The 25,901-nt window shown below is 41.0% G+C and overlaps 4 protein-coding genes across 5 annotated transcripts; 1 reads left to right on the forward strand and 3 right to left on the reverse strand.

The window, feature by feature from the left end:
• Window positions 1-342: 342 nt before the first annotated feature.
• On the reverse strand, window positions 343-845 carry gjz1 (gap junction protein zeta 1; the record flags this gene model as incomplete). The annotated part of the gene is given in 3 exon segments (XM_079182505.1): window positions 343-512; window positions 514-755; window positions 759-845. Coding segments are annotated over 3 exon segments (456 nt in total). The 3' UTR covers window positions 343-385.
• Window positions 846-1,749: 904 nt separating this feature from the next.
• znf668 (zinc finger protein 668) lies at window positions 1,750-3,787 on the reverse strand (the record flags this gene model as incomplete). Its single annotated transcript, XM_079182882.1, has 1 exon — window positions 1,750-3,787. The coding sequence occupies one exon, from the start codon at window positions 3,785-3,787 to the stop codon at window positions 1,799-1,801; it is 1,989 nt and encodes a 662-aa protein (XP_079039008.1). The 3' UTR covers window positions 1,750-1,798.
• A 320-nt stretch (window positions 3,788-4,107) lies between these two features.
• On the forward strand, window positions 4,108-14,115 carry znf646 (zinc finger protein 646). 2 transcript variants are annotated; one of them, XM_079182626.1, is made up of 4 exons: window positions 4,108-4,191; window positions 5,830-8,646; window positions 8,831-9,910; window positions 10,625-14,115. In XM_079182626.1, the coding sequence occupies exons 2-4, from the start codon at window positions 6,035-6,037 to the stop codon at window positions 11,517-11,519; spliced, it is 4,587 nt and encodes a 1,528-aa protein (XP_079038752.1). In that variant the 5' UTR covers window positions 4,108-4,191; window positions 5,830-6,034; the 3' UTR covers window positions 11,520-14,115. The 2 variants fall into 2 exon arrangements, with proteins under 2 accessions (XP_079038752.1, XP_079038753.1); XM_079182627.1 differs by lacking the exon at window positions 4,108-4,191 and adding an exon at window positions 4,997-5,106.
• A 4,942-nt stretch (window positions 14,116-19,057) lies between these two features.
• LOC306712751 (tumor necrosis factor receptor superfamily member 12A) lies at window positions 19,058-25,667 on the reverse strand. The gene is made up of 5 exons (XM_079182162.1): window positions 25,484-25,667; window positions 21,844-21,942; window positions 21,590-21,733; window positions 20,969-21,017; window positions 19,058-20,578 (listed from the first exon to the last, which is right to left on the reverse strand). The coding sequence occupies exons 1-4, from the start codon at window positions 25,563-25,565 to the stop codon at window positions 20,977-20,979; spliced, it is 366 nt and encodes a 121-aa protein (XP_079038288.1). The 5' UTR covers window positions 25,566-25,667; the 3' UTR covers window positions 19,058-20,578; window positions 20,969-20,976.
• Between the last annotated feature and the right edge of the window lie 234 nt (window positions 25,668-25,901).

Here is a 25,901-nt window from a genome sequence, read left to right on the forward strand (position 1 = left end):
TTCAAATATATCAACAAAAAAAACGGGTTATCTGTATCATAAAGATACATATGATTTCTTTCAGTGTTACATTAAAATCTGCTGAGGGAGTACGTATAGCGAACATGGATGTGTATTTGACACTGTGGCAGAGTTTACACTGACCAAAACCTGACTCAGAAACGCCATCATGCAGCTAACACCTAGATCCTTTTGTGTCCGCAAAACACATCTTACAACATATGTAAACTTCCAACTAAACAGTTAATATAGTTCAGAATATGATCATGTTAATGTTTTTTTATATATGCAGCTTACTTGCACCAAACTTGACAATGCAACAGAAAATACAACCTCACAACAGCTGCTAAGCGTTATTGTTTAGTTTTTTATTAAATTGTTTAATTTATACAAAAAAACACAAAATATATGCAGTGGATGTTGTCCAGAAGATGCATTCATTCATTATTAAGTAGGCAATACGCAGACTGATGCTGAGCAGGTAGAAGCCTACTGTGCCTCTGTGTCGGTGGAGATCTGTGAGCTCCTCTTCTGAGCCAGGGAGCGCAGGTGGGAGGCGAGCAGCTCCGTGGACCGGCACGTAGATGAAAGTTCCAGTCCGCCATCACGGGTTTGTGGAAGTGTTTGCTAAAAACAGGCTCTTTAGCAGATGCTGTCCCCTTTTTTCTGTCGTTGAAGGTGAAGTACGCCTCCAGTTTGGTAAAGGGCATCTCAGCCAGGAAGAGGATCAGCAGGCGGACGCACAGGAAGCCAAATCACAGGGAGCGACACTTGTAGGTGGTGGTGGTGACGGCATCCACCGCTGTGTGGCGAATAGGTAAAAGCCCTGTTAATATTGCTGCCATTGTCACTCATGGCTTATGTTGGGAATCTTAACGGAGGGGAAGTTGGGGATAAAGGAACCCACAACTGCTGAAATTGTAATTGCATATTTTGGACAGATCATTACCCTTTCAATCTAGCTTATACATCATGAGTGTGTCAGGACTTTTTCTTAAAGTATAAAATCAACAAAATGTCGTTAAGGTCAAAAAGAATCTAATGAATGAATACAGCTGTTGGTGCGCATGGATTGCTGTGGTACTTCATGTAATTCAAGGTACATTATGTGTCATTAATAGGAATAAGGTGTATAGCAGTAAGAGCGCTCATACCGTTGAGAACTTCAACATTTAAGATGCTCATGCAGAAGATATACTCAATGTGTAACTAAAAAAATGACCACTAAAACATTAGAAATATTTACACATTACACAGTTTTATTTGTATAAAATGTAACTCAACTGATTAAACATTTTGGAATGCAACTGACTTCCTTATTTTTTTTTACCCAACAAGTTTTATATTAAATAATGCTAATACTTGCACAGTAAAACAGTAACATTTTGCACCAACACAATGTAAATTAAGAGTTTAAAAGCATTATAAAACACATATATACCTGAAATAACAACATCTTAAGTGATCAACATATGTTTTTGCAACACCATATTTTTTATAAAGAGATTACAGATAACAGAGTATATTTCTTAGTAAGCTTCTTATAGCATATATTTAAAAACATGAACATCATACGTAACATCTCAGGGCAATGCAAAACAGTGACAAAGCGCTGACAATTTACATAAAGGAGACTTTTTTTTTAGCTTTTTTTTAAGGTTACTTGAATAAAAGTTTTCCTTTAAAAAAAAAAAAAACACTTCATAAGACCAATCATCTAAAATGATTTAAGGCTCCTGGCTAAATATTTGTGGAATAAAAATTCCAAAACAGTAAAAAAAAAAAAGGAAAAAAAAGCTTAAAGTCCCTCTTCTTTGACCAAGTACTCTGGCAGAGTCTGAAAAGCAGTCACAGGTACAGCCACTGGAACGGTCAGGGATATCGCGCTAGGTTCAACAGTAGAGGGGGAAACCTCACGGGGGGGTGGAGGAGAGGGAAGCGGATCAGTATGAATGATGTTTATGTCACTGAGTTGGGTGGCCGGGGGATGAGTTCGCAAGTGCTTGCGAAGATAGGCGGCAAACAGGAACGCTTTGCCACAGTGGGGGCAGCTGTGCGGTTTGCTGGTGGAGTGGATCTTCTGGTGTTTACGCAGTCCAGATTTGTTGAGGAAGCCTTTGCCGCAGCTGCTGCAGACATGAGGCCTCGGCTTGGGATGCTGCTTCTCGTGCTCCTGCAAGTCTGCCAACTGTGCAAACTCTGCCTGGCAGGTTTCACAGACATGCGAGCCCATGGGCACGATTTTGTTAACGGTCGGAGGGCTGGAGTCGATGGAGTGAAGATTCTCATGTGACTGAACTTCATCCCAGCTTCCAAATGTAGCATCACAGTGAGTACAGGAGAACTGAGGGAGAGTTGTGTGGGTAGTAAAGGCTGAGGCTGACCCGGCCTCCGTCTCCTGTTGTTGTTGTGGTAGTTGTTGTTGTGGCTGTTGTTGTTGCTGCTGCTCAGCTAGGTGAGTCCTCTCATGTTTGCGCAGGCTTGAGGACACCACGAATGACTTCAAACACTCCTCACATTTGAAAGGCCTTTCTCCAGAGTGCACACGCCGGTGCTTGTTGAGGCTGGAGCGCTCAGCAAAGGACTTGTCACACTCGGTGCAAGAGAAGGGCCGAAGACCCGTGTGGACAAGCATGTGGCGGCGCAGATCCCAGGATGCAACAAAGGCTTTGTCACAGCTCTGGCATTTGTAAGGCCGCTCTCCAGAGTGAACACGCTCGTGCACGGCCAGATCGGCCGGCTGCCGGAACCTCTTGGAACACTTGTCACAGGGATATGGCTTGAAACCCAAGTGGGCTCGCTGGTGGCGACGGAAACTGGAGGGGTCAGAAAACATCTTGCCACACTGCGGGCAGAGGAACGGCTTCTCACCAGAGTGAGTGCGGAGGTGAGACTGGTAGGAGGAGAGCTGGGTGAAGCCTTTGCCACACTGCTCGCACTGATAGGGTTTGTTCTGGGAGTGAATACGCTGATGGCAGGCAAGGGAGGAGGAGCGGGAGAAGGCTTTGCCACAGTCTGAGCACAGGTATGGTTTTTCTCCAGTGTGGGAGCGCTCATGGTTTTTCAGGTCCTTCAGCTCCGTGTACGTTTTCCCGCACTCGTCACAAGCGTACGGCCGGTGGCCTTGGTGGTTCCTTCTGTGTTTTCGAAACACAGAAGGATCTGCGAAACTCTTGCCGCACTCGGCACAGAAGTATGGCTTTTCTCCTGTGTGAGAGCGCATGTGCACCTTCAGTTTAGACAGGGTGGGGTAGCTCTTAGAGCACTGGCGGCAAGAGAAAGGACGCTCTCCACTGTGCTGTGTCATATGGATCCTCAGGCATATAGCTTGCATAAAGGCCTTACCACACTCTGTGCATACGAATGGTTTCTCCCCAGTGTGAGAGCGGCTATGGTTGCGTAGCTCTGTGGGTGTCTTGTAAGCCTTGTGACAGTCGGGACACTGAAAGGGGCGCTGAGCTGAGTGAGTGCGCTCATGCTTTGAGAGTTGAGCCTTGCTCGAGAATGTTTTAGTACACTGAGAACACGAGTGCTGCTGCTGACAGTCCTTTACATGTGCCGAAAGCTTGTGGCTCCGCAGAGCTGACAGACTCCTGAAAGCCTCTGTGCATGCAGAGCATTTGAAGGATGGTTTGGCTTTTGGAGGCCTGCCTCTGCCACGTTTTTTTGCAGGCTGATCCCTCTCCACCTCCACCTCCACCTCTTCCTCTTGTTGGCTCTCTTTGTCCTGTGCAGGAGGGGTGCACTGCTCCACAAGAGGGGGGTTGCAGGGCTGAGGAGAGGCCATTTTTATACCTGCAAATAAATTGATTTTAAAGACCTTTGTAATAATTATGTAAATAAACAGATTATTAGCAGCATTATGGCGATGAGACTGAAAGATTGTTACACAGACATCAGGCTTAAGTCATTGGCTATGATGGATAAGAATTAGGGGCAGATCGAAAGTGACAATGGCTGATGATGGACTTGAAAACAAATCTGTATAATAATCATAATAAAAATATATTGGTGTGCATTCAATCACAAAATGGCTGGCATTAGGACCTCAGGGACAATAAGCTAACCGCTCTGATGCCAAAGGAAGTTGGCAATGCAATGACAGAGATCACGGTGCATGACTGACTGGCATACGCCCGAGGATCAAAGATCACGAGTCCGTGCGGTGGTGTTAACAACAGCATACGATATGTACGTATTATTTATTGTTTTGCTAGCTCTCTTGCTAAACACTTTAACTAACTCAAAATGGCTGGCTTTAGGACCGGCTGCAGCAATTCACTCGACAGTGTCGTCATCATAATGACCGTGATTATGCGGGATGGATTTAGTTAACATTAGCCGCCTTGTGTGCGTTAATGAAACAAAGATATTTCTTACCCGAATCAGGACATTAATGGTTGGTCGATAATGCCTGGAAAAGCGTCTCGGTACACGGCTGCATTTACAGTGAGACAAGGTGATTGCTGTTGACTGGCTACAGGGTGTGGGACGGCTCTAGGACCATGATGACGAAAGCTCTCGGCAAGCCAAGTGTGCAATGCGTGTAATGTTAAAAAAATATCAAGATAAGACCAATAATAAATGTATTAAACCCTCCTAATAAAACACGGTAGTTCTTATAAAGCTAGCAGGTGGTCTGCCATAATGGAAACATGTGTGCCAAGCTCAGCTAATTTAATTTACAATGCTCGGAAGTCAGAGCTAGCTAAAGCTACAGCTAACATAACGTCAGGTGTCAGAGGCTAGGCTAGCTAGCTAACGTGCTCTGGGTGTTTTACGATAACCAGCAGCAGAATAGTCAAATAATCTTTACGTTCTTGGGTTGTATTTGAGTTTAATGTTTTCTTTGTGATCTATTTAAGGCTGAGCTCGCCGCAGTTTTATTACCTCAACTTTTAGTGTATCTAACATTACTTTCGAGAGGGAAGCATTTCACTGCTGCACATTTCCTGTTTCCTAGCAACAAGAGCAATGTGGAAATGGGGATGGAAGAAAAAAAGACAATTGAAAAGAGGGGGTTGCCCTTTACACAAAAATAACGTTTTTAGAATAATGAATGAAAACATACCGTCGGAGGCTCGCGTTGAATCAGTACCGCTGCAGGTATTTTTAATGACGTATTTGCTGACGTTGTGACTCTGCATTTAAAACGACTTCTTGGCTTTTTGGTGCAATGTTTGTTTAGCTAGCCATGATGATGCTAGCTAGTAGCACGCTAACGTTTTCCCACGGTTATACAAATGTAGCTGTTGTTAACCTGTCCGCTCTTCATTATACAGTGACATGAGAGTATGTTCATTCTAGTTTTGTTTACAATGTCGGAGAAATTTGTTTTGTTTTTGGTGTGGCAACGAATCTGTAGAGAAAGAGGCGTTTCCCGGTTTATTGACATAGCTAGCGTTGGTTCAGTTAGCCTGCTGGTGCAGAGGTGTAGACAAACATGGCAGGCTAGTTACCGTGTCTAGCTAACTGCATTCAACGTAATACGTCTGCCCATGACACTGGTTACTCGCTGAAGTTGACGCAAGGAAATATATCTGCTGGTATTTACAAAGATTTATAGATTTTTATAGATTCAAAGCAGGGATCAGCCCCTGTAAGGCTTAAACATTATGATATTTTCATTGATGCTACAGAAATGCCACAGGCTAAGTTGTCGATGTGTACTGTAGTATGATTGATGAATAAACCGTTGTTTCATTTGGAATAATTCTCGAATGTGTATGTTTTATAATGTACACGTCCTGGCATAAAACTGCATAGTGTTACATAGATTGTTAATGTATTCACCACAGCTCTAACTGGCTTCTCTTCTGTCCTCAACAGCTCCATTTGCCTGCTTCTCCTAAATTTAAGTCACTCTCCTAATTGTGAGGAACTGGTTCTCAACATCTTCAGCCGTGTTACGTCACTGGGCACTGCTTGGACCTTATTATCAATCCTCTCGGACAATAAAGGCATCTAATGCATTTCCCCTCTGCATTTTCATACCCTCTGTGTCTGGTGCACTCAATTCAGTTGCTGTCTTGTAATGGCAGTGCAGGAGCCTGGCAGGGCAACAGGTTTTCCTTGCAAACAATGTGGCATGGTATGTCCCAATATGCCCAGTCTGCTCGAGCACATGGATGCTCACCTTCAAGAAGAGGAAGAACGCAAATTTAAATGTGACGAATGTGGACGTGGTTATAGGCATGCTGGTAGCCTAGCTAACCACAAAAAGACTCACGAGGTGGGTTCTTTTCAATGTAACATCTGCGGTAAAGAAAACTCCAACGCTTTGGCCCTGAAGAGTCATCTCCGGAGCCACACTTCACAGAAAAAGTACTCTTGTGTCGAATGTGGGAAATCTTTTCGTCTGGCAACGCAGCTGGCCACACATGAGAGGGTTCACCTTGCCAGGCGAGTAAAGGAGCGATCATACAGGAAGGTAGACATGGAATATCCCACACATGAAGATGATGATGAAATTGAAAATGAAAATGATCTCATTGAGCAGTCACCCGGTGTCCAGATTTCTCCAGAAAATAGCCCAGTTGACGACAAGATGGAGGTTAATTACAATCCACAATCCGAGACCTCTGATGATGCAGCAAATCGACCTTTCCGATGTGATTTGTGTGACAAGTCGTACATACACCATCGAAGCCTGACCAATCATAAAAAGACTCACCAAGTGGGAATGTTTGAGTGCACGGTGTGTTTCAAGCTGTTCAATAACATGGCTGCCCTCTATAGCCACCAGAGAACTCACAAGACAAGAAGCGGGACAGACCCCGACTCGATGGGTGGGTCCTACACGGGCACACCACAGGGCCAGTTTTCACCTCAGAACCAGGATGCTCAAGTCAATTTTTGCCATTTGTGTGAGGTACCATTCCCCAATGATGAAGAGTTCCAGGAACACATCCAACTGCATAACTCTTCATCTCTGTCATTTGGTCTTCATGATACCGTGTCAGAGAACCACAATATATCATATGACAACAGTATTGCTTCGCCTGAGTCCAATTTGTATGCATCTCCTATAAATAATGTTCCCTCAGTATCATCAATAGATAATCACGGAGGCTTTGATCAGCCACAGGAGCGGATTAGAAGTAACGGCAACGTGTACTCTGACTGCCCTACAAATCAAACACCCCCTTTCAATAGCACTCAGGGAGAACCCCCAATCATAGACTCAAGCATTCTCAGTCCTGCCCTGATGCACCTACAAAACACTGACAATGCAACTGAAACGGAAGAGACTTCAACTGTAGATTCTGATGGGCGGCCTTTCAGGTGTCAAATCTGCGGTAAAAGCTACCGGCACTCTGGGAGCCTCATCAACCACAAAAGGTCACATCAGGTCGGGATTTACCAATGCTCCATCTGCAGAAAGAGCTATCCTCATCTAGCTGCCCTAAAAAGTCATCTCCGTCTCCACAAAGCTCAGTCGGCATCTTTTGGTCTCAACACTGAGGGTGACTGGCTCTCCTCCGAGCCTCTGACTCTCGATAACCAACAGGGCTGCTTCTCCTCTCAAGACGAGGAGGAAGATGGCACTCCTCCTGTGCTTGGTATGAATCAGGAGAATGGAGTTGACCACAGCAATAGAGCTTTATACCATGAGCAGTTTAAACAGGACTTTCCCCAGGATATCATGCATCTACCTCACAACGAACACCCAATGCAGAGGCACATGTGTGCAGACTGTGGGGAGACATTTGCAGATATTGCAGGGATTAAGTCTCACAGTTGCCCGCTGCTACAGCAGCAACACAACACTACTAGCAGTGACTATGACAGTAATATAAATTTCCAGGACAGTAATGGTCACTGTCTCATTGGAGATCCAGGGAGTAATGTCGAGTTCCACGGTCTGAATGGTAGCCCCGACCAAAGTTACTTTGAACAGAACTTCCATGACAATATGAGCATCGATCAGCTGAATGGCGACGGAGAAGGTGGTAATGCTGACGAGGATGATGATGATGATGACGACGAGGATGATGGAGATCTTTTTCAATGCTCTATATGTGGAAACAGCTACACCAGCATGAGGGCTCTCAGGAGCCATCTCCGAGGGCACACGCAGTCCCATGGTACTCCTGCGAGCTCGGGGCCTTCCTCCATGTCCTCCCACGAAGAAACGAAAGAAGATGAGCCCGGAGAGATGATGATCTGTAGCACATGTGGGGAAAGTTTTGCCAATAGGCAGGACTTGATCATGCATCAGTTTCTACACAAAAAGGACCCGGTAGATAATGTAAATATGAACAACAGTGGTGTATCTGTAGGAAAAGAGGAAGCACAGAGTATCATCTGTGGCAGCTGTGGCATCTTCTGCACCAGCTATCATCACCTTGAAAACCACGGTTGCACAGCTGAGAGGACGGATGAGTCGACACGTAGTAAAGAGGAAATGAAAGTAAATGATGTGGCCCAGCATGAAGACGTGAGTCACAACAAAGAAACTTTGGATACTGAAGATCGTCAGTACAAGTGTGATCAGTGTGGGCGTTCGTACAGACACGCCGGCTCCCTCCTTAACCACAAAAAGTCCCACAAGACGGGTGTATTCAGATGCCTCATCTGCCAGAAGCGCTTCTACAACCTGTTGGCCCTTAAAAACCATCAGAGGTCCCACTTTGACATTAAGAGGTTAGTTCCAGGAAGGAGACACATCCACACATTGTAACTGTTCATGTTTATTAGAAGTGTTGAACCAAACACCTTTGAGTTTCCTGTAGAGTCTTTATTGTTTGTGTTGCAGATGTGTTTTGTCATCATGACTGCCTGTTTTTGCAAACACAAAATTAACCATACGCCTTGTCTCCTCCCCCAGGCATGCTTGCCATGAGTGTGGGAAAGCCTTCAAAATTCAGAAGCAGCTATTGAATCACCTGAGAAGGCACAAAGAGAACCAGGCCAAAATCCAGGATCTCAACAACCAGATCCAGGCTCTCATGCAGATGAATGGGACCGGTTCAGATGGAGGAACGCAGTCCGTAACTTCAAACGCCATTCAGGCTTTGCCCTCCTCGCGACGCTGCAAGCAACTCCGGGGGGGTAAGAGAGGACAAACAAAGTGTGAGACCGCAGTCAAATCAGAGGACACGAGTGACCCGAGGCCTTTCGCCTGTGACCAGTGTGGACGTACGTATCGCCACGCAGGAAGCCTGGTCAACCACAGAAACTCTCATAAAACAGGTGAATATTACTGTTCTGTTTGTAACAACACGTACTCCAATCAACTAGCAATGAAGAACCACTTGCGCACCCACTTTGCATATAAAAAGCACTCTTGCCAAAAGTGTGGAAAGGGCTTTAGGGGCAAGAAGCAGCTATTGGCCCACGTTTGTGCAGACCTCAGAAAGGATGTGTCCAGAGGCAGGAGGGGCCTAAAATCTAGAACCGTTAAATGTAAGGAATGTAAGCAGGCCTTTCTCTCCGTCGACCAACTGACAGCCCACACCTGTGATGGACGTTCAGGCAGCAGTGACGCACAAACGAATGTGTCCGCAAATAAAGAGGAGCGACCGTTCACGTGCAGCGTATGTAATCGCAGCTACCGCCACGCAGGCTCACTCCTGAACCACAAGAACACCCACAAGACGGGACACTTCAGTTGCACCTTCTGCTCTAAGCCGTTCACTAACCCCATGGCTTTACGCAATCACACGCGCATCCACACGCAGAAGAAGAAGTACGTGTGTCTCACGTGCGGAAAGGCCTTCCGCCTCGCCAGCATCCTGCACAACCACCAGAGGGTCCACAATCGGGTTGCGAGTCAATTCAGCTGCCCCGCATGTGGAAAGAGCTTCCACGGCAGGTCCGGCCTGAAGAGGCACCGCTGCCGCAGAGGCCAGGAGAACTCCCCGAGAGCTGGAGTCCAGCAGTCAGAGAGGGGAGACAAGTGCTTCATGTGAGTTACTGTCTAAATGTGAACTGAGTATGTACGTCTTGTTTTGTCTATTAGTCATCGTCGGGGTCGTTTTTTTTTCTTTTTGTTTACCAAAGCTGTCTGGATGATTTTCTGGCGATAGAAATGCCAGAAAATCAGTCATTAACACTGACTCACCCGATGTTGTGATGTGCTTAAAGCTTAGAAAGGAGAGAACAGGCTTCTGCTGTTAATGTGATGCTATACAGTGATTACAGAAAAAGTAAAAAGGACAGACGTGCGGAGAGAGGCAAAGGGGGGGGGTCTGATTAGAGGGCATTCAAAGAAATGTATTTGATGACTAGAATATTCCCAAAAGGTCGACTCTATCGCAGAATTGCTCTCTCAAGACTACACCAGCATTGATGTGTTTCATCACAGTACAGTTTTATTATTTAGTTTATAGCTTAAAAAACAAGTTTAACTGTGCAGTGCTCTAAAGGATCCTTATCAACAATGTTTGTTTATGTTATGTGTTCATGTAAAAAAAACTAATGTCAGCCTGTTCAGTAACTGTTCTCGGACTTTCAAACTATAGATATCGGCCTTAAAGATCCAGTATTGGTCAGGCTGTTATTTTGAATGTAAAATACTGTTTAATAATAGTAAATAGTAACCTTGCAGGTTGATTTAAAAAGTCAAATTTGAGTTGAAGTGTAATATCAGCCATTGAATATGAACATATCCCTGCTGCAGGTGTGACCTGTGTGGGCGCTCCTACCGCCATGCTGGCTCTCTCCTCAACCATAAAAAGACCCACTCCGAAAACCTCCACCACTGTACCTTGTGTCTCCAGACATTTCCTGATCCTCTCACTCTACAGATACACTCCATGATGAGGCGCCACTGCTGCCCCGAGTGCGGCAAGACCTTCTGTCTGGTCGCACACCTTCAGAGCCACATGGAGGTGCACTCAAAGGACCAGTCTGTGGTCTGCAGCCCTTGCCAGCAGAGCTTTCCCAACACCGCTAGCTACCAGCAGCACCAGGACATGCGCCACAGGGCCCAGGAACCCTATCAACAAAGCGTGGATGAACCTGTAGATAGCAACGTTTGCTGGGACTCAGGAATAAATCAGACCTTGGGGATCGACGGGATGCACAAGCAGGTTCCACCGCCTTTGTCCCACATTCCAGGAAGCATCACCAATCCGCAGGAGAGTAACGAGCCTGCCGGCACAGAGGAGAAGAGCCACGTCTGCGAGCATTGCGGCCGCACGTATCGCCACGCCGGCTCCCTCCTCAACCACAAGAACAGCCACAAGACGGGCTCCTTCTTCTGCTCCGTCTGCCAGAAAGAGTTCACCAACCTGATGGCTCTCAAGAACCACCGGCGAATTCATACGGAGCCCAAGCGCTACCAGTGTCTGGAGTGCGGGAAGGCGTTCCGCGTGTCCACACAGCTCATATGTCACCGACGAATCCACACCAAAGAGAAGCCCTTCGCCTGCCTGCTGTGCGACAAGAGTTTTTCCAGCAAGTCCAACCTGCGGCACCATCAGAAGATGCACCAGAACACCCAGACATACGACTCCTCTTTCAGCATGGATGCTAACGCTTTTATGGACTTGGACATGGGGTCTTTTCTCTGAAGTCGGATTCCAGAGCGTACAAGAGAAGACGACAAGCGGCCCTTTTATTTATCTGTTATTCATCCCTCTATCAATAATTGTAAAACAGTATTTTTCTTTTTCAGAAAGACGGAAGCTCCTTTTTGAGGACATGCCCTTTTCTTTACTGACTTCCAGTCTTGCCCCCACAACAGATGGTGACATCATTCAAAAGTCTCCAGAGGGTTTATCAGTCAGCTTTTAATAAGGCCTGAATGTTTTCCATGAATACACAGGATCTCGGAAGTACAAGGGCGGCTGATAGAAAATATTAGTCTGCGCTCATTCCTCGATGACAAACCACCCAACCAAAGTGAACAGGAAAGTGTCAGCCCAGGTCCACTCAAGAACATTTAACACTGATAACATGTTTTTGTAAGACAGTACTGTTCTAACAGTGATCTCTCCTCTCTTACTCTGTATAATTGTGTTCAGTGCCTCTGTAAGTTCCTTAGGAAACGAAATATACAAACTATATTTATCTCTGAATCCTTTTGTTAGCTTTGCCGTCTGTGTCAAAGGACTTTCCTTTTGGATTGCACATATAGGGCAAGCCTGCTAAGTCAAATACCTCTGGGTGTGTCAAAAGGTCAGTGGCAAAGTTATTTTCTGAAATCCTATTATCCAGTAAAATAGTCGTACTGTTAATAATATTCAAAGTTAATTTATTCCTGTTTTATGTGCATATTTTATTAGAAAAACTTTTTATGAATGTTGTAAAAAATCGGTCTACTAAAACTCGTGTAGCCTTTAAGGAACATCATCCGTCGATTTGTATTTGCTTGTTAGTTCTTAGTTAAAACAGGCAGGAATGAATGAGCCAAGCATTGGCAGCACTCAGGGTAACCCTTCAAAAGGAAACGTACCTGATGTGTAAAGACATTGTAGATAATCCGTTTCTGAGCATTTTATTTTGTGCCATTTCAACACCTATAATTTAGCTCACGTGTCAGTTGGCTGCAGCTCCACATGCTGTTGATTTAAGATTAATCTTGAACCTTTTGAGAAGCCTCAGTTATGTTGAAGTGCCAGTGCCTAAAATGTAAGTCAATTGTAGCAGTTGAATGTGAACAAACCACCTCTCACTGTCCTAGTTATGAACTGCAAACCACAATGTTGATTTAATATTGTCAGTTACGCGATGAGAGTTATCTTCTGATTTGTGAATCTCAGCCGCAGACGGTTAAAACGTCTCCAAGCGGTCGATGACGGACGTATTGCAACGGTGGTGTGAAAATGGTTCCTTTTTGTCTCCGTGAAGTTTCTTCCCCCACAAATGCTTTATATAAATCAAATAGAGTGACGGATGTATTTTCAAACAAGCAAATATGTGGGCAGAATGACCAATTTCTGCCCAGCACAAGTATTGCTACTAACAAACAAACCGGACGTTATGGATGTGCAAGGACGAACCAGTTTCATCTTCGCTGTCAAGTCCGTGAACCACTTTATGTTCTGTGAAAATGTGCAATTATTGATTATATGGGTAATGTTGTCTAACATGCCTGTTGTTCCTTAAGTGGGTTCTTTTCACAAATCTAGCGAAAGGGAGCACATGGACCTTGTTTTTTTCTTTTTAATAACCATCTGAAGTTAGCTTTTCTTTATGCCTTATACATTACATTTCATGTATGAGTATGTTTGGCACTGGTCAGAAGTATGAAATACCTCATGGAAAGTCCTGCCTACCTAGCAACTACGTAATGCCTCATGCAGCTTACTTGTAGAGAATTCACTGTAACTATAGAGACAGTTCTCAATTGTAAGACAGATCGAATGGATGACGCGTCAATTTTAAGGTTTTACATTGTAGTTTCCAGAAGCTGTTTTCTCCATAAAATGGTCGTTTCGCTGCGGTTTGTTGTTTTCAGAGTTATATTTGCACATATATAGATGAGACACTTGTAGCCTGAGGAGGACAGGGAGTCTATAATAATGCAGCCGACCTGTCGGCTGTTCGATAGTTCACCTCACCTTAGTTTGCGGGTAGTAATATTTAAGCAATATGCTGAAAGTATATGTTTCAGTGCATGAACCAAGTACATCTCTTTTGTTTTGTCTCACCATTGTATCTACAGTGGCATCAGATTCAGTATACCTACACTAGCCTTGAAAAACCATTGCCATCTGCCGTTTTCTGACATTGTTTAAAATCTTACGTGTATTAATTGTAATGATTTTAGATGATCTTACTGTAACATATTTCCTCATGCCATGGTAGCCTACATGTAAAACGACACGTGCACATTTGAGTTAAAACTGTAAACTTTATTTTTTTACAATGTTCTCCATCCAATCTCCCTCGTGGCACTAAACACGTTCACTCCTCTGTCATTGATCACAATCACAGCCTGGTATTTGTGGCATGTGTAAATCTCAGAGTTCTCTCTGTAAATACTTTACGGTAATTATCAGTTGGATCTATGTACATTCAGATTTTCTTCAGCAGGAGAAAACGGCTGTTGTGTATTAAAAAAAAAGCATATATCACATGTTCTGATTTATGGTTGATTTCAATGCTCACAAATGTCTGCTCACTATTTAATTCATATTTATATAACTATTTTGTCACTCTGAATCGTAGATTTTTACTTCTTTGTTAGTTTAGAAAATAAGCAAATTATTGAAAATATACTAGTTCAAATTAATTAAAAGACTTGAAGAAATACAATGTGTTGTTTATTGTCAAACATCTTATAAATGATAGTTAATATAAGTATATTAGATACTATTCTATGATCGTTTTTTATGACAAACTATACCATGACTTTTTATGTATTTATGACATTTCATGACATACTTTACTATGATTTATTTATTGCTTTTTTTCGACATATTGATACAATGATATCATACTATAAAATGATTTTCTTTCTCAACATACTTTAAAATATTTATTTTTCACAGACTTTATAAAAAAATGTTCTATTCCTTTTTCTACATGCTACATCTTTACTTTTTGTCTGATATTGTCATTGTTATTGTACTATTTAGACATTTAACACAGGCACATAAAACACATGCAGAGCGAGAGAAATTAGGGATATTTATGCTCGTATAAACATGGACTAATGAAAAAATGATGTGACTTTTTTTGACGTGCTATACTGTGACTTTTATAATTTCTTTCGACATACTATTCAATGCCTTTTACGGGACTTTTTTTAGACATGCCATACCGAGTTGTTTTTGACATACTATACCCTGACTTTTCTTTTTGCATTTATTCGACATACTATACTGTTAACATACCCGAACGGCCACTGAGGTAAATGAGCAGATCAGCAGTCTAGAAGAGGTTTCAGAAGAAGCTTCCTTTATTTTTACATTCTACCACCACACCAACGGGTCCCCATCACCAACCAGTTCCAACATATGGAAACATATACTGTATATACACTCTGTTGTTCTGCCACATAACTAATTAGACATTAATACAATCCGGTTTGTTCAATCAGTCACTCACTGCCGTCATCTATTTGTTTGTTCCCAGGGAGAACAAAAGGAACAACTCTGCACATGGCTCCCAGCATCCACAGTCCAACAATAAATATATCCAATAACATTGTGTGTGTGTCTTCCTTGGTACTTTCATCACACCACAGCTGAAATGCTGTCCACAGCATAGGGAACGGCGATGCGTCGTTACATAATATGACTTTTTTTTTACATTCTATACTAGAACTTTTTAAGACATGCTATACTGTGACCTTTTTCGACATGCTATACTATGACTTTTTATGACTTTTTTTGACACGCTATAATATGACTTTTTTCGACATGCTATACTATGACTTTTTATGACTTTTTTTGACACGCTATAATATGACTTTTTTCGACATGCTATTCTATGACTTTTTTCGACACGCTATACTATGACTTTTTATGACTTTTTTCGACATGCTATACTATGACTTTTTATGACTTTTTTCGACACGCTATACTATGACTTTTTTTTACATGCTATACTGTGACCTTTTACGACATGCTATACTATGACTTTTTTTTACATGCTATACTATGACTTTTTTCGACATGCTATACCGTGATTTTTTATGACTTTTTTCGACATGCTATACTATGACTTTTTATGACTTTTTTCGACACGCTATACTATGACTTTTTATGACTTTTTTCGACATGCTATACTATGACTTTTTATGACTTTTTTTGACACGCTATAATATGACTTTTTTCGACATGCTATACTATGACTTTTTATGACTTTTTTCGACACGCTATACTATGACTTTTTATGACTTTTTTCGACATGCTATACTATGACTTTTTATGACTTTTTTCGACACGCTATACTATGACTTTTTTTTACATGCTATACTATGACTTTTTTCGACATGCTATACTGTGATTTTTTTCGACATGCTATACTATGACTTTCTTCGACATGCTATACTGTGACCTTTTACGACATGCTATACTATGACTTTATTCGACATGCTATACTGTGACCTTTTACGACATGCTATACTATGACTTTCTTCGACATGCTATACTATGACTTTTTTCGACATGCTATACTGTGACCTTTTACGACATGCTATACTATGACTTTTTTTTACATGCTATACTGTGACCTTTTACGACATGCTATACTATGACTTTTTTCGACATGCTATACTGTGATTTTTTTCGACATGCTATACTATGACTTTCTTCGACATGCTATACTGTGACCTTTTACGACATGCTATACTATGACTTTCTTCGACATGCTATACTGTGACTTTTTTCGACATGCTATACTGTGACCTTTTACGACATGCTATACTATGACTTTTTTCGACATGCTATACTGTGACTTTTATAATTTCTTTCGACATACTATTCAATGCCTTTTACGGGACTTTTTTTAGACATGCCATACCGAGTTGTTTTTGACATACTATACCCTGACTTTTCTTTTTGCATTTATTCGACATACTATACTGTTAACATACCCGAACGGCCACTGAGGTAAATGAGCAGATCAGCAGTCTAGAAGAGGTTTCAGAAGAAGCTTCCTTTATTTTTACATTCTACCACCACACCAACGGGTCCCCATCACCAACCAGTTCCAACATATGGAAACATATACTGTATATACACTCTGTTGTTCTGCCACATAACTAATTAGACATTAATACAATCCGGTTTGTTCAATCAGTCACTCACTGCCGTCATCTATTTGTTTGTTCCCAGGGAGAACAAAAGGAACAACTCTGCACATGGCTCCCAGCATCCACAGTCCAACAATAAATATATCCAATAACATTGTGTGTGTGTCTTCCTTGGTACTTTCATCACACCACAGCTGAAATGCTGTCCACAGCATAGGGAACGGCGATGCGTCGTTACATAATATGACTTTTTTTTTACATTCTATACTAGAACTTTTTAAGACATGCTATACTGTGACCTTTTTCGACATGCTATACTATGACTTTTTATGACTTTTTTTGACACGCTATAATATGACTTTTTTCGACATGCTATACTATGACTTTTTATGACTTTTTTTGACACGCTATAATATGACTTTTTTCGACATGCTATACTATGACTTTTTATGACTTTTTTCGACACGCTATACTATGACTTTTTATGACTTTTTTCGACATGCTATACTATGACTTTTTTTGACACGCTATAATATGACTTTTTTCGACATGCTATACTATGACTTTTTATGACTTTTTTCAACACGCTATACTATGACTTTTTATGACTTTTTTCGACATGCTATACTATGACTTTTTATGACTTTTTTCGACACGCTATACTATGACTTTTTTTTACATGCTATACTGTGACCTTTTACGACATGCTATACTATGACTTTTTTCGACATGCTATACTGTGATTTTTTTCGACATGCTATACTATGACTTTCTTCGACATGCTATACTGTGACCTTTTACGACATGCTATACTATGACTTTCTTCGACATGCTATACTGTGACTTTTTTCGACATGCTATACTGTGACCTTTTACGACATGCTATACTATGACTTTTTTCGACATGCTATACTGTGACCTTTTACGACATGCTATACTATGACTTTTTTCGACATGCTATACTGTGACCTTTTACAACATGCTATACTATGACTTTTTTTTACATGCTATACTGTGACCTTTTACGACATGCTATACTATGACTTTTTTCGACATGCTATACTGTGATTTTTTTCGACATGCTATACTATGACTTTCTTCGACATGCTATACTGTGACTTTTTTCGACATGCTATACTATGACTTTTTTCGACATGCTATACTATGACTTTTTCCGACATGCTATAATGTGACCTTTTACGACATGCTATACTGTGACTTTCTTCGACATGCTATACTGTGACTTTTTTCGACATGCTATACTATGACTTTTTTCGACATGCTATAATGTGACTTTTTTCGACATGCTATACTGTGATTTTTTTTGACACGCTATACTATGACTTTCTTCGACATGCTATACTGTGACCTTTTTGACTTTTTTCGACATGCTATACTATGACTTTTTATGACTTTTTTCAACACGCTATACTATGACTTTTTTTTACATGCTATACTGTGACCTTTTACGACATGCTATACTATGACTTTTTTCGACATGCTATACTGTGATTTTTTTCGACATGCTATACTATGACTTTCTTCGACATGCTATACTGTGACTTTTTTCGACATGCTATACTATGACTTTCTTCGACATGCTATACTGTGACCTTTTTGACTTTTTTTGACACGCTATAATATGATTTTTTTCAACATGCTATACTATGACTTTTTATGACTTTTTTCGACATGCTATACTATGACTTTTTTTTACATGCTATAATGTGACCTTTTACGACATGCTATACTGTGACCTTTTTCGACATGCTATACTGTGATTTTTTTTGACACGCTATACTATGACTTTCTTCGACATGCTATACTGTGACCTTTTTATGACTTTTTTCGACATGCTATACTATGACTTTTTATGACCTTTTACGACATGCTATACTATGACTTTTTATGACCTTTTACGACATGCTATACTGTAATTTTTTTCGACATGCTATACTGTGATTTTTTCCGACATGCTATACTATGACTTTCTTCGACATGCTATACTGTGACTTTTTTCGACATGCTATACTGTGATTTTTTTCAACATGCTATACTATGACTTTTTTCGACATGCTATACTGTGACCTTTTACGACATGCTATACTATGACTTTCTTCGACATGCTATACTGTGACTTTTTTCGACATGCTATACTGTGACTTTTTTCGACATGCTATACTGTGACTTTTTTCGACATGCTATACTGTGACCTTTTACGACATGCTATACTATGACTTTCTTCGACATGCTATACTGTGACTTTTTTCGACATGCTATACTATGACTTTTTTCGACATTCTATACTATGACTTTTTTCGACATGCTATACTATTTCAGAAAAATGTTACCTAGCAGAAAATGGAGCAGCTTTTACAGTTTGCATATAAACAAGACTTGCAATCATTGGAAGTTTTATTGTGAAAATACATTTGGTACACAAAGAAGTTGATACGATTGCATTACGTACAAGAAGCCAGTGCATGTACAGTATATACAATTAGAAATAGAATGCAAGAGAAATATGCAGAAATGGTTAGTTATTGCTCAGTATCATTGTTAGCTGGCCTGGTGGAAGTTTTAAAAAAATCTTCACTGGAGTCCCTTTAAAATTGTGCTTGTCACTTGCAATTGATGCAAAACAACACCACAAGATATTTAAAAATAAATAATATTAGAAAAAAGGAAGTGTCTGTGTTTTAAGTAATTTTGCTGTCAAAGGGCAAGCAGTTTACCCACAAGCAGACAGATCTGTTCAAAATATGACCTGAAACATTGTCAGACACAGAGAAAACATCAGTAACTGATGATCAAGATAGAAAACATCCTGAACTAAAGAAATAAATGGAAAACAACAACCTTGGCCACCACAGTTCTCATTGGTTTCAATGGCCACAACATTATAAACAGACATCTCCACATGTTTCTTGAGATCTAAGACGATTCAACAGGTCAAAGTTAGTAAGCATAGGGATTGTGTAGCTCCACCAAAACACTAGTTTTCATTTTTTTTCCCTACAGAACATTACTCGTAACATTGCCACATGTTAGCAGTTTGGGATTGTGTGTCTAGTGTTCTGTCCCGTCCTACAACACTGGGACAGTAACGAGGGAATTCTGGGGTTGTGGTAGAGAAACATCCAGCTAAAATCTCCTAAAATCTAGTAACATTACAACAGACAAGACAATATTGTAATAACCTGCAATAAAGGGTCTTTGTTGTGTTGTCATAGGTAACAGTGAATGAGTACAGGTAATCAAACGTTGTTTCACTATACCAGGCAACTAAAAAAGAGCAGGTACTGGCAGGGAAGAAGGCTAGAATACATTTCACCTACTGTAAAAGTAGCTACATTCAAATGGCCTTAATGTGCCAACAGTACATCTTACTCACATGTGATTTTTCTTTAAAAATGACTGGCAGAGAGACCCCGCCTAACCCCACTTAATGGCAGGAGATCACACTGCAGCCCAGCAGGCAGCAGTAGCTGTCTTACATTCATTGGAGTCCTGCTAGAAAATACACAGGATTTGGAAAGCATCCATCTCTCTGAAGAAAGGACTGTAGTTTTGTTTTCTGAATCAAACAACTGTTAAACCACAAAGGTCTTCCAGACATAGATATTATATAAGTGGAATGTAAAGGCACACAATATCTGAGAATGATACCACTAATATAATGTTACTATTACTACAGAGGTGAAAGAGTTGCTCCTGTAGTCACTGCCGGGTCTACACTGCGTGTGAGAGAACTGAGCACATCTCTTCACTCAACAGTCACAATAAATAAAAATCATCCTATTCTGGTGAAGAGATACCCTGACCTGCAGTCAGAGTACATAGCTCTGCATAGAGGTTGCTCCGTCCAGGTCTGAACCAGTCGCTCCTTGGTTCTGTCACATCTGTTTCCAGATTAAGTTGAGGCTGTAAAGGCCATGACAAAGATTACAGTCACTGTCAAATTATGGGTAATTACAGGTAGAGTCACATTTCCAACAAACAGCATGCTTTGATTATGATCTGACCAATATGTACTTTTCAAGGCTTAAAATGATAGTGATGCTGCAAACATATGGTTATGATATTTAGTGGTTTACATTCAAATTTGACTTCGTACAAATAAAATGTGAAGAAAATAAGTCGTACATGCTGTCAACACGGCATTTTAGTCCTCAAAAAAGTATATATTTTAATTGTTTTTAAATTCATTTTTTTTATTAAACCATATCCACTCCTCTCTTCCATCAGAAGTATATCATTCAAATATATATTTGGGTTCATCCCTTGTTGTGACATAGTGAAAGTTATACCTACTGAAATGTTTAAGCCTGGTAAAGTGGCCCCGCCGTTTCTTCAATGGGTTCTGTAATAAATCAAGACCAAAATTAGCATTTTTCCCCAGCATCGCAGTAGAATGATAACATAAATAGATCACCTGTATTAGGCCTTTTTCACAACAGACATTTTGACATAATAAGTCTTAGAACAGTAGGTTGTACAACAAGTAATTCATGTCAAGTATAGTATGTTGTTAAAAGGTCATGGCAAAGGTCAAAGTAAAAGCATGGTATTTCATAAATCCCCAAAAAAGTATAGTTTGTCATAAGTCATTAGTATGTATGTCATAAAAAAGTCATAAAATATGTTGTAAAAACATCATCATAGTGTAACATGTCATAAACCTTATCTAAAAATGCATTAAAATGTCACAGTATAGTAAGTCATCAAGAAGTCATAGTATGGCATGGCATTAAAAAAAGTGTTAGTATACCATATCCTAAAAATGTCACTAAAAAAATCGTTAAAAGTATAGTAGAATTAAAAAAATAAACTGCACACAGTATGCTAATGTCACCAAGAATCGCGTTGCACCAGGGACGCAGCATTATTTTTAAAGCATTGCTTTGCTGTGATTTAAAGTTGAATATATCTCACCACGCAGAGGCCGCTTGTGTGACTTGCGTCGATGCACCATGACCCCGATGACGAACGCAGCACCAACCAGCACGACAGCCAGCACTGAGAAGCTGGTGATGGCTGCCAGTTTCCACACGTCAGGTGTCTCATCCACAGATTTACCTATTGGTTGTACAGAAAGAGTTTAAACTGCAACCAGTGAAAGAAATGATATCGCTGTATGAATCCAACATGACAGGAAGTCATTGGCATAAACTGATTCAATGTCTTACATGTGTTGCATGACGGGGTCTTTGGGTACTGCTTGCATGATGCACACGGCACACAAACGTCTAAATCTGAGTTCCAAAACTCTAAAATTCCACACTGACCTGCACACAGAAAAACGTCAGAGATCATTGGTTAGTTAGTTTTCATGGCAAAACATTTTTCATAACTTATTAAATATAGAACACTGCTTAGACTTTGACATATTATAATGTGGAGGTAATATTAAGAGACACCACTTGAGAGTCATGCAAAATGTGTAAAAAAGATGTGATTCTGGAATAACATAAACTAAAGTAATCATAGACAGGTTACGTGCAGGAGAGGCGGATTCAGCTAATACAGGAAAAGGTTTGACTTGTGAAAGAACTTTGTGGCTTTCTTCTTCTCATAAAATGAAAGTGGGAAATTCCTATGGGTCAGAGTGCTGATGCAACTTAATTGCAAGAAAGAGAATTACTCAGTAACGTTTGGTGCGTGAAGAGCAGGATGTGTTTTCAGAATGCTTCCGTTGAATTGTTTTGCGTCTGTGTACGTGTGCGACTTCCAGAGAAGAAACAAACACTTCTGTGAGAAAGACGTTGACGGTGGTTTAGCTTTTGTGGCAGCTGAACAATTAAAGCCGTGCACTTCCCAGATGATAACGAAAGAATTCGCCTGAAGATGTGACACAGTTAACACCAATAGCAGGCTGAGTGTAGAAACTGTTCTAGTGTTTTAATAGTGCGTAGTTTTCTCTGCAGGTTCCTGGCTTTGGTTAAGAGGCACTTGTGTATTAACACCCCAAGGTTATGCATTATGTAATGAATATTGAGACATCACACTGAACCTCTAATGAAACAATTTTACAACACAAGTCAGGCTTTAGGATGAATAAAACAATACCAGATACGACCAAGTTCCACATAGAGTAACAAGGAAATAGTCTACAGATATTTGATAGATAAAATGATAGCAATCTTTCTTCCTTCTCTGTGTCCATTAGGAACCACCCGAGCCTATACTGACTCATCATTTGTGGTAACTGTCATGTTCAAACCGGCTCCTTTCTCAACACTGAAACAATACTAAAACTAACAGAGAAACGAGGCTGACGCAAACCAAAAGTAGTAAAATGAATGTGTAGGAGACTGTGGCAGCTTCAATGACACCACCACCAGGTAATGAATATTGTGACGTCAAGCCAAGCAGCTGACAAACCAACTGTAAGTGCAATAAACAAATATATAGTAATGGTCTGACCACTGACATCCAAGTGAGGTGTAAAATATATGTTCTACTGTTATCTACGGTAATGGAACCTGATGAGCAGAAAGCCTCCCTGGACTTCCATTTGTTTGTGTCTCAGTGGTAGATTAAGTCTTTAAATCTTTATATAAGAGTAGTAGAGCACCATCAGAAAAGTTTTATTTTTTTATAGCTTAAACAGAAAAGTCATTAGTAACTGCAGCTTCCAGAAAAATTAAGTGGGGTAAAATGTAGAATAATAACATCTGATATATAGTGTAGTTGGAGTATATAGCGAACAAGAAAAGTTAGTACAAAGTTGTACTTCAGTACATTTACATAGCTGTTTTCTAAGACTGGTGGATTTACAATTAAGTCTGCAACTAACGATACATTTTATTATCTATTAATCGTTTGGTTTGTATTCTCAATTAATAATTTGGCCTATCAAATATTAGAAAATAGTGAAAATGTCCTATGGCTTAAGACAGGAATAAAGAGCATTACAGTAGTACACAAAAGAATGGATGACCATTTCCAACTGTTAGGAGGTTTGGGTGTATTTTTGCAATATTGCTCAGGTGAAAATAGCAGGACTGAATAACTGTCTTGATGTAAAGTAACCCTCAAAGCAAAAGATGTTGTAATAGTTTGAGGAATGTTTGTAGAGACCTGGTCTGGGGTTCTTCAGTTTTACTGTGATTTAATTGCAGAACATTTTGAGACATCCGATTACTAATCTCAGCCAGATACTTGTGCCGAGTAGTTCAATTTGAGAGGTCACCGGGCCCAATGGTTAAGTAGAGCTGTGCATCATCAGCGTAGTAATGATAAAGCACACAAACACATTGCTGGATCAAGTGCCCTATGGAGCATATACAGAGAAAATAAAACGGGTCCAAGAATCGACCCATGAGGCACCCCACAAGTTAATAGAACACATCAACGGATACAAAAGATTCCAGTTGGATAAGAAGAAAACCAGTTTAGTGCAACACCGGATTTTCCCAACCTTTCTAGCCGATCCATTAAAATAGCGCGATGGACTGTGTCAAAGGCCGCTGACAAACCTAGAAGAACTAAAATGGCAACTTCACCTAGGTCACCTAACTCAAGATACCTGTCACGTACATGTCATTATGAAACCAGCTGCAGCCAAAAGACTCTGAGAAAACAAATCATGTTTGAGGCATTTTGACCTCTAACTCTGTGGTTATGTTACAGCCACATGCTCAGGTCCCAAGAGACTCTACATCCTCCACAGCCTGCAGAGCTGACTGACTCATTTTATAGCTGTGGTCACAGCAAAAATGTGTCACAGTTCTTGTAAGCATTTCTCCAGATGACTGCAGCTCTACATCATCGAGCGAGTACAGCTGGACTCACGCACGAGGGTTCAGAAGGTCACCGAGAGGAACTGAGCCGTGACTGTTGGTTGACCTCCATCAAAACCACACCTGAGGAGTGGAGCGCTTGTTGCTTAAGTCAGACAACAACCCGAAACTGCTGGTTACATTTCAACCATGTTTCTGAGATTGGTCTTAACTTTAGGATTATTACTCTGCTGGGGGGTTCAGAGGGATTCCTCATGAGTTTTAACACATTCCTGAATGGCAACAACTCCCATCACACAGCATTATATTTTAGCAGCAGGGGTTATTTTCTAATTACCACAGATGTTCCTTATGATTCAGCACTTAATATTTGTTTTGAAGTAATTTGTTGTGTTCCCTAGCAGAAGACCTTGGCATATCTCAGCACATGGCTGTCTTACAAAGGGTGTTTTTGGGTGTGGGGGTGCTGTGTTTTGTCATGAACTGGAAGGGGGTGGGTGGACCAACAGCTGATGTCCAGATGTGGAGATGGCTTCACACAGAGAATCTAGACCGTGCAAGCATGTTTTGATTAAGTGAGTTAAATGCATTTGGTAACCAGTGTCTGAGGAAATGGTCCTAACCCAGTGTAATAATTCAAGATTTTAGGCTCTCAGTGAAATCTCAGTCTGGGATAAATCCAAACTGCTGTGGCCACAAAGTCAAAAGCTTTTTAGTTTCTGTAAGACAATACAAACATATCTTTGAGCTACATGGACACAGGCAGTGCGCCCTATTCATGTGGCCTGTCCGTCTCACAAGGGACACGGATGGACTGGGTGAAATAAGGCGATCGGAATGCGGAACCGGTGAGAAATGCAGCTGGTAGAGGAAGCGGCTTTGTAAGCAGACCCACTATCTGACTCCATTGTAGAGAGACCAGACCAGCAGACTCCAGTCCATGTTCACAGAAACAAGAATACCCAACAACTGCCCATAAGTCAAATGTAAAAAAAAAAAGAAAAAGAAAGAGGGAAAATTGTGTAGTCACTTAAAAAAAAGAAAAAATGTTGGAATTGTTAGAATAAAAAGTTATTTTACTTACTTTTCTGTGCGCTAACACCATAGAAATTGGTCACAGCCGCTATAATAAGTCCGCACAGCGCACAGAGAGCGTTAGAAGCCATGGTGTCTGCGGGGGAAAAGCTGCTCGCTGTCGGCTACACAATTCCCGAAAGTTCATCTGATTAACAATCCGCGCTGGTTTTCAGCATGGAAAAGCGAGCATCAGAGTGAGTCACCCGGAGGAGTCTGAGCCTTGTTTTAATAGCGCACACACACACCCACGCTAACAGTTCAACTCCTATGAGTCATTTCCTATGTACTGTACTGCTCGGATTCTCTGTGCGCACTCCCCGACTCACAGGAAACTCCTCTATCATAGTATGTGGTCTCATTTGCTTCGCTTCGAGCCAACGTTTCAAAGAAACCACCTCAGGTATTAAAGTTAAAATACATAGATT

This window comes from Pholis gunnellus, assembly GCF_910591455.1.
Source record: "Pholis gunnellus genome assembly, chromosome: 21".
Classification (NCBI taxonomy): Eukaryota; Metazoa; Chordata; class Actinopteri; order Perciformes; family Pholidae; genus Pholis; species Pholis gunnellus.

Bases quoted from the DNA above. Each gene is read 5' to 3' on its own strand.
- znf646 (XM_079182626.1), top strand. From the start codon at position 6,035: ATGGCAGTGCAGGAGCCTGGCAGGGCAACAGGTTTTCCTTGCAAACAA. The intron at 8,647-8,830 runs GTTAGTTCCAGG...CTCCTCCCCCAG, and splicing joins TCCCACTTTGACATTAAGAG to GCATGCTTGCCATGAGTGTG. The intron at 9,911-10,624 runs GTGAGTTACTGT...TCCCTGCTGCAG, and splicing joins AGGGGAGACAAGTGCTTCAT to GTGTGACCTGTGTGGGCGCT.
- LOC306712751 (XM_079182162.1), bottom strand. From the start codon at position 25,565: ATGGCTTCTAACGCTCTCTGTGCGCTGTGCGGACTTATTATAGCGGCT. The intron at 21,943-25,483 runs GTAAGTAAAATA...TTCTGTGTGCAG, and splicing joins TGGTGTTAGCGCACAGAAAA to GTCAGTGTGGAATTTTAGAG. The intron at 21,018-21,589 runs GTGAGATATATT...GATTTATTACAG, and splicing joins ACACAAGCGGCCTCTGCGTG to AACCCATTGAAGAAACGGCG.